Source organism: Hyla sarda, chromosome 8, assembly GCF_029499605.1.
Source record: "Hyla sarda isolate aHylSar1 chromosome 8, aHylSar1.hap1, whole genome shotgun sequence".
In the NCBI taxonomy this organism is placed as follows: Eukaryota; Metazoa; Chordata; class Amphibia; order Anura; family Hylidae; genus Hyla; species Hyla sarda.
In genome coordinates, this window is record NC_079196.1 from 214,624,993 (window position 1) to 214,646,929 (window position 21,937).

At 44.7% G+C, this 21,937-nt stretch overlaps 1 protein-coding gene across 1 annotated transcript in view; it reads right to left on the reverse strand.

Moving 5' to 3' along the window:
* TEKT4 (tektin 4) overlaps positions 1-21,558 on the reverse strand; it is a 73,884-nt gene extending 52,326 nt beyond the window's left edge. The window contains exons 1-3 of the mRNA XM_056536842.1: positions 20,907-21,558; positions 19,057-19,127; positions 1,820-1,963 (exon numbers count right to left, since the gene is read on the reverse strand). Coding sequence (XP_056392817.1) covers positions 1,820-1,963; positions 19,057-19,127; positions 20,907-21,437 — 746 coding nt within the window. The 5' untranslated portion in view covers positions 21,438-21,558. The remainder of the gene's footprint in view (positions 1-1,819; positions 1,964-19,056; positions 19,128-20,906) is intronic.
* Between the last annotated feature and the right edge of the window lie 379 nt (positions 21,559-21,937).

Consider the following 21,937-nt stretch of genomic DNA (forward strand, 5'->3'; position numbering starts at 1 on the left):
CAGTGTCGGGCAGCTGCTGCCAAGGGTAATAAAATGATGGGGTGCATCAATAGGGGCATAGATGCCCACGACATGGAAATAATTCTACCACTGTACAAATCACTAGTCAGACCACACATAGAATACTGTGTACAGTACTGGTCAGACCACACATGGAATACTGTGTACAGTACTGGTCAGACCACATATAGAATACTGTGTACAGTACTGGTCAGACCACACATAGAATACTGTGTACAGTACTGGTCAGACCACACATAGAATACTGTGTACAGTACTGGTCAGACCACACATGGAATACTGTGTACAGTACTGGTCAGACCACACATAGAATACTGTGTATAGTACTGGGCACCAGTGTACAAGAAAGATATAGTGGAGCTGGAGAGGGTTCAAAGACGGTAACCAGAGTAATACGGGGAATGGGAGGACTACAGTACCCAGAAAGATTATCAGAATTAGGGTTATTTAGTTTAGAAAAAAGAAGACTTAGGGGCGACCTAATAACTATGTATAAATATATCAGGGGACAGTACAGAGATCTCTCCATGATCTATTTATACCCAGGACTGTATCTATAACAAGGGGGCGTCCTCTACGTCTAGAGGAAAGAAGGTTTCTACACCAGCACAGACGGGGGTTCTTTACTGTAAGAGCAGTGAGACTGTGGAATTCTCTGCCTGAGGAGGTGGTCATGGGGAACTCTGTAATAGAATTTAAAAGGGGCTGGATGCATTTTTGGAGAATAATAACATTACAGGTTATGGATTCTAGATTTATAGGGACAGAAGGTTGATCCAGGGATTTATTCTGATGCCATATTTGGAGTCGGGAAGGATTTTTTACCTCTAGTATGAGGGTTTTTTTTGCCTTCCTCTGGATCAACTCAGTAGGGACCCATTAGGGTTAAAGGTTGAACTTGATGGACTCTGGTCTTTTTTCAACCTTATGAACTATGTTACTATGTTACCTCTTTCCTTGTTAGGAACTGTCCAGAGTAGGTGCAAATCCCCATAGCAAACCTCTCCTGCTCTGGACAGTTCCTAACAAGGAAAGAGGTGTCAGCAGAGAGCACTGTGGTCAGACAGAAAGAAAATTCAAAAAGAAAAGAACTTCCTGTGGAGGAATACAGCAGCTGATAAGTACTGTAAGGATTAAGATAGATAGTTAAATAGAAGTAATTTACTAATCTGTAACTTTATGGCACCAGTTTATTTGAAAAAAAAAAATAAAAAAAATAAAAAAAAATTGTTTTCCACCGGAGTACCCCTTTAAGTCTTTTCCAGATGAAAAAGCTCATGTAATAGAAAATGGAAGCCTCAACGCCGGAAAATAATTATTTCTTTATTGTCTTGCTCAGATGTGATATTTGTAGCGGCAAGACGCGGGCTGTAGACGGTGCAGCGATCGGGGGACCGCGGGGTCTCATTACAGATAAAAGGCATCGGTCGATCGACTGTGTCCATATTCAAAACAGCTTCGAGGCACGAAAAGCCGCCACTCGTGAACGTCTTTCCCTAAAATATAGCCGCTACATTGTAACGCTATTCGTCTCATGTCCCAGACAGCAGGAGTATGGCTACAGCTGCTCTTTAGCAGTGGTCTCCAAACTACGGCCCTCCAGATGTTGCAAAACCACAACTCCCAGCATGCCCGGACAGCCAACGGCTGTCCGGGCATGCTGGGATTTGTAGTTTTGCAACATCTGGAGGTCTGCAGTTTGCAGACTACTTCTATATACAGTGAGGGCCCATCAAACAGCTTCATATAACTCAGTTTTCTAGATCCCGTTGAGTGTAGGGTATCGGGGTTCACTTACTTGTCCTCAAATTTAGAAGAGTTGTGATGGAACTGGATCTCGGTGCTTTGGTTGCTGTATCTCCCGCTCTGGGTGTCAATGTCGTAGGCCTCCACCTTGTCTGAATAGTCCATCTCCAGCTTCTCCTTGGCGTCTCTGTTCTGCCTAAAATACAGGAAGAGGTTTAGTATTTATTATTAAAGGGGTACTCCACTGGAAAAAAATTTTTTAATCAACTTATCCCAGAAAATGTAACATATTTGTAAATGATTTCTATTTAAAAATCATAATCCTTCCAGTACTTATCAGCTGCTGTATGGTCCACAGGAAGTTCTTTTCTTATAGAACTTCCTTTCTGTCTGACCACAGTGCTCTCTGCTGACATCTCTGTCCATTTTAGGAACTGTCCAGAGTAGGAGCAAATCCCCATAGCAAACCTATCCTGCTCTGGACAGTTCCTAAAATGGACAGAGGTGTCAGCAGGGAGCACTGTGGACAGACAGAAAGGAAATTCCAAAATAAAAGAACTTCCTGTGGAGTAAATAGCAGCCGATAAGTACTGGAAAGATTACGTTTTTTTAAATAGAAGTCATTTACAAATCTGTTTAACTTTCTGGCATCAGTTGATTTAAAAAAAAAAAATGTTTTCCAGTGGATACCCCTTTTAAGGGGATGTCTATATGGAGATAATGGTGGGAGGGGGTGTGTCTATATCTACCTTAAGCCCCCTTCATAAAGTTTATGAACCCCTTGCGCAGTCTGAAGTACAGTGATGTCTCACATGTAAGCTCCTTCAACTCAGACAGATTTGTTCAAAAATAAGACTGATGAAATTTTAACTATGCTCCTCAGAGGCGGAGCTTTATTTAAATATCACAAAGAAAAAATGTATGAACCCCCTGCGCAGTCTAAAGTAATGCGTTGTCTCACAGGTAAACTCCTTCAACTCAGACTGTAGACTCATTTAAAATGACTGAAGAAAAAATAACTATGCTCCTCGGGGGCGGAGCTTTATTATTTTTGAAATGAATCAAAAGCTGCCTAGGAATAAATACCATAGTTAAAAATAGAAATAAAAACTGTAAAAATAAAGTAAAAAATAATGTAAAAATTTCAGTAAGACGTGGACTATGATTGGTTCTCCCATGGGGAGTGTTCACACTATGGAATCTCCACACAGAATTCTGATCAGGAATTATTCTCAGAGATGTAGCATTGGTGTGAAAGGGTTTTCTGTTGACCCATTCGCACTGTAGAATTTAAGCAGCAGAAATTCATATACTGAAAGTATGATGTTCATTCTTTTGGTGGAATTACGCGCTGACTGCATTGCCGTCAATGGTAACGGTACAGGTCCGCACTGTGATATCGCTGAAGGATTTTGGACTCAGATTAAATCTCAGACTGAATCTCCGACCAGGAATTACATCGGGCAGAGTTTCCGCAGTGTGCACATACCCTCAGGTGATTATATATATATATATATATGTAATTGAATATGCATTAATAATAGTAACCAAACACTAAACTGATCCTCTTTTGGCACATATCTGCCCACCATCTAACACAACTGTCGGCCATTTCTGCAATTGCCAAGCGGTATCTATTGAAGAGGGTAGTGCCCTTCAATATGGCACTGTCATAATGTCACCTTTCCAATAAGCAGCTAAGAACAGACGCACTTCATACTGATGGGTGCTCACCTGTACTTTGGCTTGTAGAGTATATTACATGGTCAACACATAGGGTACATTGCATGGCCACTGCATAGGGTATATTGTATGGCCACCGCATAGGGTATATTGCATGGCCACTGCATAGGGTATATTGTATGGCCACCGCATAGGGTACATTACATGGCCACCGCATAGGGTACATTACATGGCCACCACATAGGGTACATTACATGGTCAACACATAGGGTACATTACATGGCCAACACATAGGGTACATTACATGGCCACCTCAAATGGTATATTGCATGGCCACCGCATAGGGTACATTGCATGGCCACCGCATAGGGTATATTGCATGGCCACCGCATAGGTTATATTGCATGGCCACCGCATAGGGTACATTACATGGCCACCGCATAGGGTATATTGCATGGCCACCGCATAGGGTATATTGCATGGCCACCGCATAGGGTATATTGCATGGCCACCGCATAGGGTATATTGCATGGCCACCGCATAGGGTACACTGCATGGCCACCGCATAGGGTACACTACATGGCCACCGCATAGGATACATTACATGGTCACCACATAGGGTACATTGCATGGCCACCACATAGGGTACATTACATGGTCAACACATAAGGTACATTACATGGCCACCACATAGGGTACATTACATGGTCAACACATAAGGTACATTACATGGTCAACACATAGGGTACATTACATGGTCAACTCATAGGGTACATTACATGGTCAACACATAGGGTACATTACATGGTCAACACATAGGGTACATTGCATGGCCACCACATAGGGTACATTACATGGTCAACACATAAGGTACATTACATGGTCAACACATAGGGTACATTACATGGTCAACTCATAGGGTACATTACATGGTCAACACATAGGGTACATTACATGGTCAACACATAGGGTACATTACATGGTCAACACATAGGGTACATTGCATGGCCACCACATAGGTACATTGCATGGCCACCACATAGGTACATTGCATGGCCACCACATAGGTACATTACATGGCCACCACATAGGGTACATTACATGGCCACCACATAGGGTACATTATATGGCCACCACATAGGGTACATTACATGGTCAACACATAGGGTACATTACATGGCCACCACATAGTGCACATTACATGGCCACCACATAGTGCACATTACATGGCCACCACATAGGTACATTGCATGGCCACCACATAGGGTACCTATGGTGATTTTATATATATATATATATATATATATATATATATATATATATATATGTAATTGAATATGCATTAATAGTAGTAACCAAACAGTAAACTGATCCTCTTCTGGCACATATCTGCCCACCATCTAACACAACTGTCGGCCATTTCTGCAATTGCCAAGCGGTATCTATTGAAGAGGGTAGTGCCCTTCAATATGGCACTGTCATAATGTCACCTTTCCAATAAGCAGCTAAGAACAGACGCACTTCATACTGATGGGTGCTCACCTGTATTTTGGCTTGTAGGGTATATTAAATGGCCACCACATAGGGTACATTACATGGCCACCGCATAGGGTATATTGCATGGCCACCGCATAGGGTATATTGCATGGCCACCGCATAGAGTACATTACATGGCCACCACATAGGGTACATTACATGGCCACCACATAGGGTACATTACATGGCCACCACATAGGGTACATTGCAAGGTCAACACATAGGGTCCATTGCATGGTCAACACATAGGGTACATTGCATGGCCACCACATAGGGTACATTACATGGCCACCACATAGGGTACATTACATGGCCACCACATAGGGTACATTACATGGTCAACACATAGGGTACATTACATGGTCAACACATAGGGTACATTACATGGCCACCACATAGGGTACATTACATGGCCACCACATAGGGTACATTACATGGCCACCACAAAGGGTACATTACATGGCCACCACATAGGGTAAATTGCATGGCCACCACATAGGGTAAATTGCATGGCCACCACATAGGGTAAATTGCATGGCCACCACATAGGGTACATTACATGGCCACCACATAGGGTACATTGCATGGCCACCACATAGGGTAAATTGCATGGCCACCATAGGGTAAATTGCATGGCCACCACATATGGTAAATTACATGGCCACCACATAGGGTAAATTGCATGGCCACCACATAGGGTACATTGCATGGCCACCACATAGGGTACATTACATGGCCACCACATAGGGTACATTGCATGGCCACCACATAGGGTACATTACATGGCCACCACATAGGGTACATTACATGGTCAACATATAGGGTACATTGCATGGCCACCACATAGGGTACATTGCATGGCCACCGCATAGGGTACATTGCATGGTCAACACATAGGCTACATTGCATGGCCACCACATAGGGTACATTACATGGTCAACACATAGGGTACATTACATGGTCAACACATAGGGTACATTACATGGCTACCACATAGGTACCTTACATGGCCACCACATAGGGTACATTACATGGTCAACACATAGGGTACATTACATGGCCACCACATAGGGTACATTACATGGCCACCACATAGGGTACATTTCATAGTCAACACATAGGGTCCATTGCATGGCCACCACATAGGGTATATTACATGGCCACCACATAGGGTACATTGCATGGCCACCACATAGGGTACATTGCATAGTCAACACATAGGGTCCATTGCATGGCCACCACATAGGGTATATTGCATGGCCACCACATAGGGTACATTGCATGGCCACCACATAGGGTACATTACATGGTCAACACATAGGGTACATTACATGGTCAACACATAGGGTACATTACATGGTCAACACATAGGGTACATTACATGGCCACCACATAGGGTACATTACATGGCCAACACATAGGGTACATTACATGGTCAACACATAGGGTACATTACATGGTAAACACATAGGGTACATTACATGGCCACCACATAGGGTACATTACATGGCCATCACATAGGGTACATTACATGGCCACCACATAGGGTACATTACATGGCCACCACATGGGGTACATTACATGGCCACCACATAGGGTACATTACATGGTCAACTCATAGGGTACATTACATGGCCACCACATAGGGTACATTACATGGCCACCACATAGGGTACATTATAGGGTACATTGCATGGTCACCACATGACCGCGGTCGGCTCTCAATAGTGTTAGGCTGTCAGCCTGCTTTGTATTGACTCTAGGTATTTGGTTTCATTTCTCTGTGATCAATAGATTCTAGATCACTGTAATCCTGGATTTAGGATCCAATATTTAGAGTGTTGGGTTATGGATAGATTCCTAGCAGTCCACAAATTCTTACTGTCCAGAGCTCCTGGACTTCATGATGCTGGAGATTTTAGATTTTCTAGATGTTTAGCCATATCCAATATAAAATATGTGGGTAGTCAACTCTTCATCCGCATGCATGCTAGATTCAGCTGAGTATGCATGTGTTTTTAGGTTAGGAGAGGGGAATAAGACTCCTCTAGCAGTTTCTAGCGTATCTCATGCAGGAGTAAGATTTCTTGACCATGAGTACAGACAGCTCACAAGACAGGGCAAGGCTAAAAACTGGATAAACAGGTCAGAACTACAAAGCCATGGCAAAAAAAAGCCAGAACTAAAACAGACAAGACTAAAATCAGGACAAAGCTAAAATCAAGAGCAAGAAGGCTGAAGATGAATGAAATACCCCACCTCAGCTGCTGATTGGTCCGGGCCTGTAACTCCTAACTGACCAGAGCACAACATGCCATCTGGGATCGGTACAGTATTCAAGAGAATGTATTTTTCTAGGTGGCTCTGTTCTGTTCCCTGCCACAATTAATACAGTGAGTTTGGTCTCCTCCTGGCCTAGCAGGAGACCAAACTCAGGAAGTGTTTTTCTGCACTGAGCTTGATTGATTGACAGCTACACAGAGCCTCACTGAAAGCTGCAAAGAGCCTCATTAAAGGGGTACTCCACTGCTCAGCATTTGGAACAAACAGTTCCGAATGCTATAGCCGGCGCCGGGAGCTCGTGATGTCATAGCCACGCCCCCTCATGTTGTCACGCCCCGCCTCGTCAATGCCTCGACAGCTGTCACGCCCCTTCCCATAGATTTGCATTGAGGGGGCGGGGCGTGACATCATGAGGGGTGGGGCTATGACATCACGATCTCCCACCGCCGGCTCCAGCGTTCGGAACTGTTTGTTCCAAAAGCTAAGCAGTGGAGTATCCTTATAAAGGCTGCACAGAGCCTCACTGAAAGCTGCACAGAGCCTCACTGAAAGCTGCACAGAGCCTCACTGAAAGCTGCACAGAGCCTCACTGAAAGCTGCACAGAGCTTCACTGAAATCTGCACAGAGCTTCACTGAAAGCTGCACAGAGCTTGAGGTCTTCTATTCATCACAGCACTGCCACCATGTGAGGGCGGAAGTTGTCCCCCAGCAGGCTTCAGTGAGGTCATGCCTGCTGGGAAACACCCACTTTCTCCTGCTGGGAGATTGCACTATGTGAGTAAGAAGAAAGGTATGATACACAGCTTTTTAAAGCTCAGAATGTTTTTTAAGGGCTGGAGGGGTGCTAGGAGTAGTTAGGGAACATAGCCTGAGTTAGTTTAGAACAGTTTATTTAGTGACAGGTACTTTTGAAATAAAGTAACGAGTTGTTTCACGGAATCCTAACGTCAGAGTTCTCATTCCTGGGCTTTGCATGCATGAACAGTTTTATACAGTGGGGATCAAAAGTTTGGGCACCCCAGGTAAAAATGTGTATTAATGTGCATAAAGAAGCCAAGGAAAGATGGAAAAATCTCCAAAAGGCATCAAATTACAGATTAGACATTTTTATAATATGTCAACAGAAGTTAGTTTTTATTTCCATCATTTACACTTTCAAAATAACAGAAAACAAAAAAAATGGCGTCTGCAAAAGTTTGGGCACCCTGCAGAGTTAATAGCATGCACTGCCCCCTTTGCAAAGCTGAGACCTGCCAGTGTCATGGATTGTTCTCAATCATCATCTGGGAAGACCAGGTGATGTCAATCTCAAAGGTTTTAAATGCACAGACTCATCTGACCTTGCCCCAACAATCAGCACCATGGGTTCTTCTAAGCAGTTGTCTAGAAACCTGAAACTGAAAATAGTTGATGCTCACAAAGCTGGAGAAGGCTATAAGAAGATGGCAAAACGTTTTCAGATAGCAAAATCCTCTGTTCGGAATGTAATTAAGAAATGGCAGTCACCAGGAACAGTGGAAGTTAAAGCAAGATCTGGAAGACCAAGAAAAATATCAGACAGAACAGCTCGCAGGATTGTGAGAAAAACAATTCAAAACCCACGTTTGACTGCACAATCCCTCCAGAAAGATCTGGCAGAAACTGGAGTTGTGGTACACTATTCCACTATAAAGAGATACTTGTACAAATATGGTCTTCATGGAAGAGTCATCAGAAGAAAACCTCTTCTACGTCCTCACCACAAAAATCAGCGTTTGAACTTTGCAAATGAACATATAGACAAGCCTGATGCATTTTGGAAACAAGTTCTGTGGACCGATGAGGTTAAAATTGAACTTTTTGGCGGGAATGAGCAAAGGTACGTTTGGAGAAGAAGGGGTACAGAATTTAATGAAAAGAACCTCTGTCCAACTGTTAAGAATGGGGGTGGATCAATCATGCTTTGGGGTTGTATTGCAGCCAGTGGCACAGGGAACATCTCACGAGTAGAAGGAAAAATGGATTCAATAACATTTCAGCAAATTTTGGATGCTAACTTGATGCCATCTGTGAAAAAGCTGAAGTTAAAGAGAGGATGGCTTCTACAAATGGACAATGATCCTAAACACACCTCGAAATCCACGGGGGATTACAACAAGAGGTGTAAACTGAAGGTTTTGCCATGGTCTTCACAATCTCCTCACCTCAACATAATAGAAAATCTATGGATAGACCTTAAAAGAGCAGTGTGTGACAGACAGCCCAGAAATCTCAAAGAACTGGAAGACTTTTGTAAGGAAGAATGGGCAAAGATACCTCAAACAAGAATTGAAGACTCTTGGCTGGCTACAAAAAGTGTTTACAAGCTGTGATACTTGCCAAAGGGAGCAGTACAAGATATTAACTCTAACAGGGTGCCCAAACGTTTGCAGGCACCATTTGTTTTCTGTTATTTTGAAAGTGTAAATGATGGAAATAAAATCTAACTTTTGTTGACATAATATAAGAATGTCTAATCTGTAATTTGATGTCTTTTGGAGATTTTTCCATCTTTCCTTGGCTTCTTTATGCACATTAATACAAATTTTTACCTGGGGTGCCCAAACTTTTGATCCCTACTGTACAGGAAAATGGTTGTGGTTCACAGTAGAACATCGAGTTAGCACCACTCAACTATAGGATTTATTCATCAGGGTCTACTACACCCAGCATAACCCTCATCATCTCCTCTGTGCACATCACATAATCACTTGCTGTCATTAGTTATTTCCCCTAAATATTCTATATATTCCCTAAACCGGCTTCCTTCGTGACCAAGAAGACAACGTACAGAAGTGTTGTCAAGCTTCAAAGTTGTCTTAGATGTTCTTCTCCTTTCTACCTTCTCAGTCACCTCAAGGAGCAGTGAGCTGTCATCCTATCCATCAGTCACATCTTCCTCTCCTGTAACCTCCGATCTCTCGCTCTTCTCTAAGACGTCTTCCATCTCAGAAACTTCTCGTCACACAAGATCAATCCAGCGCTGACTATTCTTCTCTAGATGCTCTTAGTCAACAATGACTGAAAGGAAACCCAAGCCCGGTTCTGCATTTAAAGTGCACCCATCAGTGTTCTGCGTAGATCAGCCGTATGGACGACTCAGAGAAAAGCTTTGTCAGGAAAAAGCGTCATATTCTTCACCTTTCCCTGTCTGTAACTGTTCATAAACCTCCTCCATAAGCAAGATAACTATCTAGTCTAATATAATAGAACAGTGATCTTCAAACGTTGGACCTCCAGATGTTGCAAACCTCCAGATGTTGCAGAACTACAACTCCCAGCATGCCCAGACAGCCTTTGGCTGTCTGGGCATACTGGGAGTTGTAGTTTTGCAACAGCTAAAGGCACACTGGTTAGGAAATTTCCTCTGTTAACAAAAAACAAAAACAATTTAGTGTAACAAAGTTAAGAAGAGATAAGGAGAAGGGGGATGCAGGTGCAGTTTTTCTCAGTCTAAAAGGGTGAATGCTGTCAGAAAGGAAGGGGGTAGATTGGGAGACGTGATGTGCAGTGTCCCAGTACCATCTCCCAGCTACCACCCTCCAACACGTAGCTGAGGATTACTTTCCTTAAGAGGGGGAGTTTGCAGTGTCCCGGAGCCATCTGCCAGCTATTGAAGTCTATAGTTGTCATATGGCTGAAGTGTTCTCTCTTTCCAAGTGTAAAAATGTGGTTTTGTGTATGACCTGCTATTTTCTGTGTAACATTTTGCTACCTCTGCATACGCTGTAGTGTTAGGACTGTGTCTGTAAAAATGCATGGAATATTGGTCACATGACTAAGTAGATACAGCTAGAAGGTCTGAGAGAGGGGTCTCCTAAGTAAAACCTTTTCTACCCTAGAGGGCTGGAACCAGTTAGTCTGACCCTAGCCAGAGTAGTGTGCATACGTGCTTGTCTGCCTCTAGCTTGGTCACGAGAAGGAGGATCAGAGGCAATCATAATGACTATGGCCTTGTGTCGCATTCAGACTCTTTACACACAACTGTCTTCAGTCCACACCTAGAAGGAAAATTTGTCTCAAGAATCCTGTTAGTGCTATAAAAAGGAAATAGCTGAGCAAGTACTCTTCTGTATTCACTTAACTAATTTGTGGCTTCCAGTTAGTGTCACAAGGATTACACATCCATATGTACCTCTGCAACCCTGTGTTGTAAACAGAATAACGTATATTGGGTTGTGCACAGAGGACTTCAATTAGTAGTCCAGTCCTAAAAAACTTATCCCCTATCCTAAGGATAGGGGATCAGTTTCAGATCGCGAGTGGCCGACCGCTGGGGCCCCCCGCGTTCTCCTGTACGGGGCCCCTGCAGTCCGCGGAAAGGGGGGGGTGTTGACCACTGCATGAAGCGGCGGCTGACACTCCCCCTCAATAAAACTGTATGGCACAGCCGGAGCGCTGCCTTGGGCAATCTCCGGCTGTATCATAGCGCTGTATTGAGGGGATGTGTTGGATGCCGCGGGCTGCCGGGGACCCATACAGGGGATCGCAGGGGGGCCCCGGCGGTCGGACCCCCCACGATCTGAAACTTATCCCCTAATCTTAGGATAGGTGATACGTTTTTCAGGACTGGACTACCCCTTTCAATATGTTAAATCCGGTTTGCCAGTTACAGTGCATCAGTGTGTGGAATACTCATATTTCACATATCACCACGGGTACACCACCCTACCCCCAGACAAGGGCAAGGGCTCACAGGGGGGACTAAGAAGGTTGGCCAGCCACAAAGCCATCTGTGACCACAACGAGACTTTGCCTGACCACAGATTCCCGTTTAGCAGTGTTCCCCAACCTGTCACTTTCCAGCTGTTGAATAACTAAAACTACATATCCAAGAAAGGGGGAGGATGGGGGAGGAGGATGCAGATTCAGCTTCTATCTCTCCTTAAAGGGGTACTCTGGTGGAAAACAATTTTATTCTAATCAAGTGGTGCCAGAAAGTTAAACAGATTTGTAAATTACTTCTATTTAAAAATCTTAAAACTTGAATTACTTATCAGCTGCTGTATGCTCCACAGGAAGTTGTGTAGTTCTTTTCTGTCTAACCACAGTGCTCTCTGATGACACCTCTGTCCATGTCAGGAACTGTCCAGAGCAGAAGAGGTTTGCTATGGGGATTTGTTCCTGCTCTGGACAGTTCCTGCCACAGACAGATGTGTCAGCAGAGAGCACTGTGGTCAGACAGAAAAGGGTACCCCTTTAAGAGACTGCAAACTGTGGGAGGGAACGGGGAGGAAAAGTGGAGGAATACGTGATATAAATGTTCAGAAACCTCGTCTATAACCAAGAAAGCTATCTAACATGATACAGCCAACAAGGAGGAAGGAGATGCAGCTGCAGGCTTTCTTTCTCATACTGTCAGAACATGATGGGAGTTGTAGTTTTTCAACAGCTGGGGAGCCACAGGTTGGAGAAGACTTACTTGAGTGTTGCAGAGAAAACACAATTTTCATTATAATTACAAATTATACTGTTCTTGCAGTACAATCCATGACCCAGGGCTGGTGCAAGGATTTTTGCCCCCCTAGGCAAAAGCTAATGTTGTCTCCCCCTTGACTCCACCCTTTGGCTCCTCCCTTTGACACACCCCACCTTACTACTGGGGTGACACACTGTAACAAGCCCCCTCCTCATGTAATCACCTTACTACTGGGGTGACACACTGTAACAAGCCCCCTCCTCATGTAATCACCTTACTACTGGGGTGACACACTGTAACAAACCTCCTCCTCATGTAATCTCCTTACTACTGGGGTGACACACTGTAACAAACCTCCTCCTCATGTAATCACCTTACTAATGGGGTGACACACTGTAACAAACCTCCTCCTCATTTAATCACCTTACTACTGGGGTGACACCCTGTAACAAACCTCCTCTTCATGTAATCTCCTTACTACAGAGGTGACACACTGTAACAAACCCCCTCCTCATGTAATCACCTTACTACTGGGGTGACACACTGCAACAAACCTCCTCCTCATGTAATCTCCTTACTACTGGGGTGACACCCTGTAACAAACCTCCTCAGGTCATCTCCTTACTACTGGGGTGACACACTGCAACAAACCTCCTCCTCCTGTAATCTCCTTACTACTGGGGGGACACACTGTAACAAACCTCCTCAGGTCATCTCCTTACTACTGGGGTGACACACTGTAACAAACCTCCTCAGGTCATCTCCTTACTACTGGGGTGACACACTGCAACAAACCTCCTCCTCCTGTAATCTCCTTACTACTGGGGGGACACACTGTAACAAACCTCCTCAGGTCATCTCCTTACTACTGGGGTGACACACTGTAACAAACCTCCTCCTTATGTAGTCTCCTTACTACTGGGGTGACACACTGTTACAAATCCCCTCCTCATGTAATCTCCTTACTACTGGGGTGACACACTGTTACAAATCCCCTCCTCATGTAATCTCCTTACTACTGGGGTGACACACTGTAACAAACCTCCTCCTCATGTAATCACCTTACTACTGGGTTGACACACTGTAACAAGCCCCCTCCTCATGTAATCACCTTACTACTGGGGTGACACACTGTAACAAACCTCTTCCTCATGTAATCACCTTACTACTGGGGTGACACACTGTAACAAGCCCCCTCCTCATGTAATCACCTTACTACTGGGGTGACACACTGTAACAATCCTCCTCCTCATGTAATCTCCTTACTACTGGGGTGACACACTAACAGTACAGACCCCCTCCTCGTGTAATCATCTTACTTCTGGGGTGACACACTGTAACAAACCTCCTCCTCTTCTCTGCTGCTGGCTGAGCGAGTGGTTTGGATGCTGGTTGTCTAATTTTTTTGCATCAGGCAGAGTGGCGCCCCCCATCAAGAGGGCGCTCTAGGCAGCTGCCTATTTTGCTTATAGGCAGTGCCGGCCCTGCCATGACCAGTAAGTGGTCTATAAAAATGCAGCATATCATTTCTATGTCTTTATATTGCCATTTGTTATAGATCAGGGGTCTCAAACCGGTGGCCCTCCAGATGTTGCAAAACTTCAACACCCAGCATGCCCGGACAGCCGTTGGCTGTCCGGGCATGCTGGGAGTTGAAGTTTTGCAACATCTAGATGGCCACCAGTTTGAGACTCCTGTTATAGATGATAGGTTGCACTGCATTTTTTTTTTTATTAACCCTTTTGTCATCCACAGATCTACCACCCTTAAAGAGGTCACCCAACAGCTCTGTTTTTCTAATGCTGGGTGACCTCATTAAGGATGGCAGATCTGTGGATGACAAAAGGGTTAATTTAAAAAAAAAAATGCCGTGTAACCTATCATCTATAACGGGGGTCTCAAACTGGTTTTTCGAATGCTGGGTGACCTCTGCAGGTTGTGAGCGGTTTTTCAGCTCAGTTCCATTGAAGTAAATGGAGTCAAGTTGTAATACCACACAACCTTAAAGGGGTACTCCGGTGAAAAACATTTTGTTTATTTTTTTTTAAATCAACTATCGGCAAAAAGTTAAATAGATTTGTAAATTACTTCTAATAAAAAATCTTAATCCTTCCAGTACTTATCAGCTGCTGTATGCTCCAGAGGAAGTTCTTTTCTTTTTGAATCTTTTAGTCTGACCACAGTGCTCTCTGCTGACACCTCAGTCTATGTCAGGAACTGTCCAGAGAAGAAACAAATCCCCGTAGCAGTATTTATCAGCTGCTGTATGCTCCAGAGGAAGTTCTTTTCTTTTTGAATCTTTTAGTCTGACCACAATGCTCTCTACTGGCACCTCTGTCTATGTCAGGAACTGTCCAGAGCAGAAATAAATCCCCGTAGCAAACCTCTCCTGCTTTGGACAGTTCCTGATACTGACAGTATGGTGTCAGCAGAGAGCACTGTGGTCAGACAGAAAAGGAATAAAAAAAATTTAAAAAGAACTTCCTCTCAGCTATACAGCAGCTGATAAGTACTGGAAGGATTAAAGGGGTATACCAGGAAAAACTTTCTTTTTATATATCAACTGGCTTCAGAAAGTTAAACAGATTTGAAAAAAAAACTGATTTGAAAAAAAAAAAATCTTAATCCTTCCAATAATTATCAGCTGCTGAAGATGAGTTGTTCTTTTCTGTATAACAACAGTGCTCTCTGCTGACACCTCTGTCTGTCTCGGGAACTGCACAGAGCAGAAAAGGTTTGCTATGGAGATTTGCTTCTACTCTGGAAAGTTCCCGACACAGGTGTCAGAAAAGGACAACTCAAGGACAACTCAACTTCAGCAGCTCATAAGTACTGAAAGGATTACGATGTTTTAATAGAAGTAATTTACAAATCTGGAGCCAGTTGATTTAAAAAAAAAAAAAAAAAAAAAAATGTGTTTTCCACCAAAGTACCCTTTAAGACAAGTGTGGTGCTGTTTTGGGAAGAATTTAGCTCTGTTTTGTTATTGCTGAATAACCCCTTTTACTGAACATAGGGCTCTGCCGGATATAAAGCTGGGAGCTACAAATCCTCAATGGAACATTCCCCTATCAATTAATCTCACCTATTAAACTATTGAGGGTTAATGATTAAGCCGAGTCTTAAGGGACCGGATGGTGACACAGACAGAGGAGATGAACTGTGACGCTTATCTCTCCCCAGATCCTGTGTTTTTACATCTAAGCTGTATAGATAACACTCAGGGCTGTAAACCCTATCAGGGCAATTCATTTTAATGCAGGATACTGTAAAACCACTCTGCGGCTTTATTATGTACTTACAGGCTGCTTAAAGGGATAGCGTGCTGCTGATCTGCCTATTAGGAGGGCTGTGGATGGTGTGACCTCCGGATCACAGCTAGTCTAATATTATTTATTTTATTAAAGGGGTACGCCGGTGGAAAACTTTTTTTTTTTTTTTATCAACTGGTGCCAGAAAGTTAAACAGATTTGTAAATTACTTCTATTAAAAAATCTTAATCCTTCCAGTACTTATTAGCTGCTGAATACTACAGAGGAAGTTCTTTCCTTTTTGGAACACAGAGCTCTCTGCTGACATCACGAGCACAGTGCTCTCTGCTGACCTCTCTGTCCATTTTAGGAACTGTCCAGAGCAGCATATGTTTGCTATGGGGATTTTCTCCTACTCTGGGCAGTTCTTAAAATGGACAGAGGTGTCAGCAGAGAGCACTGTGGTCATGATGTCAGCAGAGAGCACTGTGCTCGTGATGTCAGCAGAGAACACTGTGCTCGTGATGTCAGGATTAAAGGAGTTCTCCGCTGCCCTGCTTCTGGAGCTCCGCTCCCCAGGGTTCCGGAAGTTTATTCTTCCGAACGGCTGTATGCGGGTTACCGTGTTCAGGGCCGCCCCTCGTGACGTCACGCTCTCCCCCTCAACGAAAGTCTATGAGAAGGGGGCGCGACGGCCATCAAGCTGTTACTGCGATGGGGGGCACTTGCACTGTGCAGGCACTAAACCAGTGTTTTCCAACCAGGGTGCCTCCAGCTGTTGCAAAACTACAACTCCCAGCATGCCCGGACAGCGTCCGGGCATGTTGGGAGTTGTAGTTTTGCAACAGCTGGAGGCACCCTGGTTGGAAAACAGTGCACTAGACAATGAAACTTCCTATAAGCGCCATCAACAGGGGCACTGGCAGCACTGAATCTCTAGACAGTACTATTACAGATAACTCTGACTGGCACTGATAGGAGGAATGCCAGTTCTCGCTGTTATGGGGCAACCGAAGTTGCAATGTGTACTGGGTAATGGGGTTTACATGCTGCCCATATAACTCATATGAATTGAGAAGGGGAGAAGAAGTTAGCTGCAGAGTGAGACAGAAGCGGAGAGAGACACAGAAAAGCTGTTTAACGCTCTGGTAAGTATTGTATTTCACCATAGTGTAGGAGTCATAGTTGACACTTCTCAGTACTGCTCTATAATGTCCTCAATGCTGCTTCTAAAGGTTAGCTATAGAGATATAGGGAGCATGATCTTATACTCTGTGTGTGCTATAGATACATGGGAATCAGGATCTTCTGTGTGTGATACAGAGATATAGGGAAGTAGAATCCCTTCTTCTGTGTGCACTATAGAGCTACAGAGGGAGATTTATCAAAACCTGTCCAGAGGAAAAATTGCTGAATTGCCCATAGCAGCCAATCAGATCGCTGCTTTCATTTTCCAGAGGCCTTTTCAATAATGAAAGAAGCGATCTGATTGGTTGCTATGGGCAACTTAGCAACTTTTCCTCTGGACAGGTTTTGATAAATCTCCCCCATAGAGAAGTAGGATCTCATCTTCTGTGTGTGTGTAGTGTATTAAGACACCAAAGCATCTGGTCTACAGCTGAGGAATAACTGAAAATGAGACAAAGAGCCTTAAAGGGGTACTCTGCCCCTAGACATCGTATCCCCTATCCAAAGGATAGGGGATAAGATGTATGATCGCGGTGGTCCCCAAGAATCTCCCTGCTGCACCCGGCGTTCGTTTAGACAACTGCCACGCCCCCCCCCCCCCATAGACTTGCATTGAGGGGGCGTGACTGTGATGTCACTATCAGGGCGTGGCTGTGATGTCACGAGCCTCCACCCCGCATCGCCAGTCATCTGGCATAGTTTGCTCCGTCCACCGGATGTCTGGGTGCCATAGCCAAGATCGCGGGGGTCCCCAGTGGCGGGACCCCCGCGATCAGACATCTTATCCCCTATCCTTTGGACAGGGGATAAGATGTCTAGGGGCAGAGTACCCTTTTAAAAGGGAAAACTGGTGATAAATTTGGTAAACAAGTCCTATAATAGCCATACATAGTGCTAATCCTTATGTACACACACAACAGCTTATCCTGAAAGGATTGTAGAAAGATTAGTGATCATAAAATGTGTTCATAGACACTATTCCTAATGGTGACGTTACTTCTAGAAGGCACCAGTGCAGAGGTTGTCCATTGGGATGTGTGCGAGCTATACGGTAACACAAACCTCATCTTCCCTCCTCCCGATATAAGAAAACCATAATCTGTTGCTGCTCATTTTTGCGCCGTATGCGCTTTTGCAACTGGGCCTAAAACCGTGGTTGACCACGATTTTAGGTCCGGGGAACAAGTGCATACAGCACAAAAATGAGCCGACCGGACCGAACGTTTCACTCCGGACGGCTCATTGAAATGAATTACATAAGGGAGCGCAAGGTTTTAGCTCCCCCCTGCCGTATGCTCTCCCGTATGGGAGAAAACGTGATGTGAACCAGCCTAAGCCAGGCCCTGGTTACCAATCAGATTATCAAACTGAAAAGGAAAAAATATTTACTCAAGATTTGGACACCAGATCTCAGGAGAGGAAACCACTGCACCCGATACCAGATCTCAGGAGAGGAAACCACTGCACCCGACACCAGATCTCAGGAGAGGAAACCACTGCACCCGACACCAGATCTCAGGAGAGGAAACCACTGCACCCGACACCAGATCTCAGGAGAGGAAACCACTGCACCCGATACCAGATCTCAGGAGAGGAAACCACTGCACCCGACACCAGATCTCAGGAGAGGAAACCACTGCACCCGATACCAGATCTCAGGAGAGGAAACCACTGCACCCGATACCAGATCTAAGGAGAGGAAACCACTGCACCCGATACCAGATCTCAGGAGAGGAAACCACTGCACCCGATACCAGATCTCAGGAGAGGAAACCACTGCACCCGACACCAGATCTCAGGAGAGGAAACCACTGCACCCGACACCAGATCTCAGGAGAGGAAACCACTGCACCCGATACCAGATCTCAGGAGAGGAAACCACTGCACCCGACACCAGATCTCCCCATTACCTGATCTGCTGGATGGTCTGATCAAGGGTCCTCTTCAGAAGATCCTGCACATTTCTAATAAGTTCAACCTCCTGCATAACGAAAAACATACAAATAAATTTAAATTTTTTGACTCTGGTTTAAAAACCGTACTGCAACCGCATACGTTTTTTTTAAACATGGACGTCAATGGGAAACGCACATGTATACAGTTCCATACGGGAAACCGTATACGGTTTTTACTTTGCACATGCGCATTTGCATCCTAAAGTCCCCACCTAACACCCCTCCTATTAAAAATGGACAAAATTATCAAAAACTTATGTTTTTTTTTTTATATAAAAACGGATGGAACTGTATGAACTTTTAAAAACAGTATACAGTTTAAAAACGCATACGGTTGTCCCATACTGTTCCATCCGTTTTTTTGCCATATGGTTTTCGTTAGAAAAACGGATTGAAAACAGTATGGCAAAAACGTGATGTGAACCCAGCTTAGGCTGGGTTCACACTACGTTTTTCAACTACGATTCCCGCATACGTTTTCTATCAAAAATCGTATGAAAAAAAACGGATGGAACAGTATGGGAAAAAGTAAACCGTATGCGTTTTTGAACAGTATACTGTTTTTAAAAGTGCATACAGTTCCGTCAGTTTTTATAGAAAAAAAACCCATACGTTTTTGATAATTTTGTCCATTTTTAATGGGAGGGGTCTTGGGTGGGGACTTTAGGATTCAAATGCGCATGTGCAAAGTAAAAACGTATACATTTTTCCCGTATGGAACCGTATACATGTGCGTTTCCCATTGACGTCCATGTTAAAAAAAACGTATGCGGTTGCAGTACGGTTTTTAAACCGGAGTCAAAACCGTGGTTGATCACAATTTTGTCTCCGGTTTAAAAACCGTACTGCAACCGCATACGTTTTTTTTAACATGGACGTCAATGGGAAACGCACATGTATACGGTTCCATACGAGAAAAACGTATACGTTTTTACTTTGCACATGCGCATTTGAATCCTAAAGTCCCCACCCAAGACCCCTCCCATTAAAAATGGACAAAATTTTCAAAAACGTATGGGTTTTTTTTCTATAAAAACTGACGGAACTGTATGCACTTTTAAAAACAGTATACGGTTTAAAAACGCATACGGTTTACTTTTTCCCATACTGTTCCATCCTTTTTTTTTCCCATACGGTTTTTGATAGAAAAAGTATGCGGGAACTGTAGTTGAAAAACGTAGTGTGAACCCAGCCTTGGGCTGGGTTCACAACCCGTTTTTCAAATATGGTTACCGTATACGGTTTTCCGCTAAAAAAACGTATGCAACCGTATGACTCTAAATTAGAACGTATACGTTTTTTTTCCCTGTACGGTTCTATCCGTTTGCATCAGTTTTTGCCAACGGTTTTGCTATTTTGTTGGAATTAGTTTTCCAGCAATTTAATAAAGTTACTATTGTTCTATTGAAATTCCAATCTGCGCATGTGTCAACTCCAAAAACGGATTAGAAAAACCGTGTGCAACCGTATTCTGAAATTCTGTGTACGGTTCTCATAGACAACAATGTTAAAAGAACCGCATACGGTTTTCCAACCGGAGGCAAAAACGTGGTCGACAGCGTTTTTGCCTACGGTTGAAAAATCGGCAAAACCGTATCCGAGGCAAAACGGATGCAACCGTACACAACATTTGGAATACGGCTTACGATGCATTCTCTATGCATACGGTTTCGGATACGGTCGTATACGTTTTTTTGCAGAAAACCGTATACGGTTACCGTATTTGAAAAACGTGATGTGAACCCAGCCTTAACAGCTATGATCCAGCCCTGACGGCAGGGGGCGCTGTGGTGCTCGGTGATTACCCGCAGTAGCTCCTCCTCCGCCCCGTCCCGCACCAGCTCGGCCCCGACCCTCCGCTCCCGGCACTGCAGGTTGTCTCGGGCGATGCTGTACGGGATCTCGGTGGCGTCCAGCGCCCTCTCCAGGCGGCTCTTCTGCTGCAGTAGTAGCCGGGTCTCGGCCGTCACGTCCCGGATCTCCCGCTCCAGCTCTGACCGCCAGTAGTGGATGTCCAGCAGCCGCTCCCCCAGCTTCTTGGTGGTGTCCGCCTGGCTGCGCTGGGCCCGGGCCTCACACTCCGCCGCCAGCTGCTTGGCCTCATGCCGCCCCTTCTCCGAGCAGTCCCGGTCAGAGAACGCCTGGTAGAAAGACGTGTACCCGCCCTGCTGCCATTCCTCCAGGAGATACTTAGCGGTGCGGAACCCGGAGGTGGCCAGACCGGAGGACGAGTGCTCCCCGGTGTTATAGGCTGGCTCCACCGTGTGTACCGGAAGGCTCTCCGCCGGGATACCCTGTGGGGCAGGCGGGCGGGACACGAGCACCTGAGCGGACATGGTGAACAGCTACACACCGAGGATGGAAGCGTCTTCCTAGGCCTCGGTTGCTATGGTAGCGATGTACACTATCGGGTAGCACGGCGTCTCGTTGCCAAGGAGATCGTTGTCCAGAAAGAGGCTGCGTCACGTGACCAGAAGCTAAACAACCAATCACGGTAAAGCAAGGCGTTCCTTCTCCACGGTCACTATGGTAACCGTATAAACTATCTGGAAGGTCTGCATCCCGTTGCTAAGATACAGTTTCTCAGATACCTACGGTGTCACGTGTTTAAGTAACAACCAATAATAGACTGGAAACTGTCCTTATGAATATTTAATAGGAGAGTAGGCGACGGCTCATGAATATGTAAATATTTAATGCTGTACAGTATATCAGTGTTTCCCAACTAAAGGGCCTCCAGCTGTTGCAGCCGAAGGCTGTCCAGGCATGCTGGGTGTTGTAGTTTTGCAATGCATGGAGGCACACTATTTGGGAAACACCAGTGTAGACACAGGTT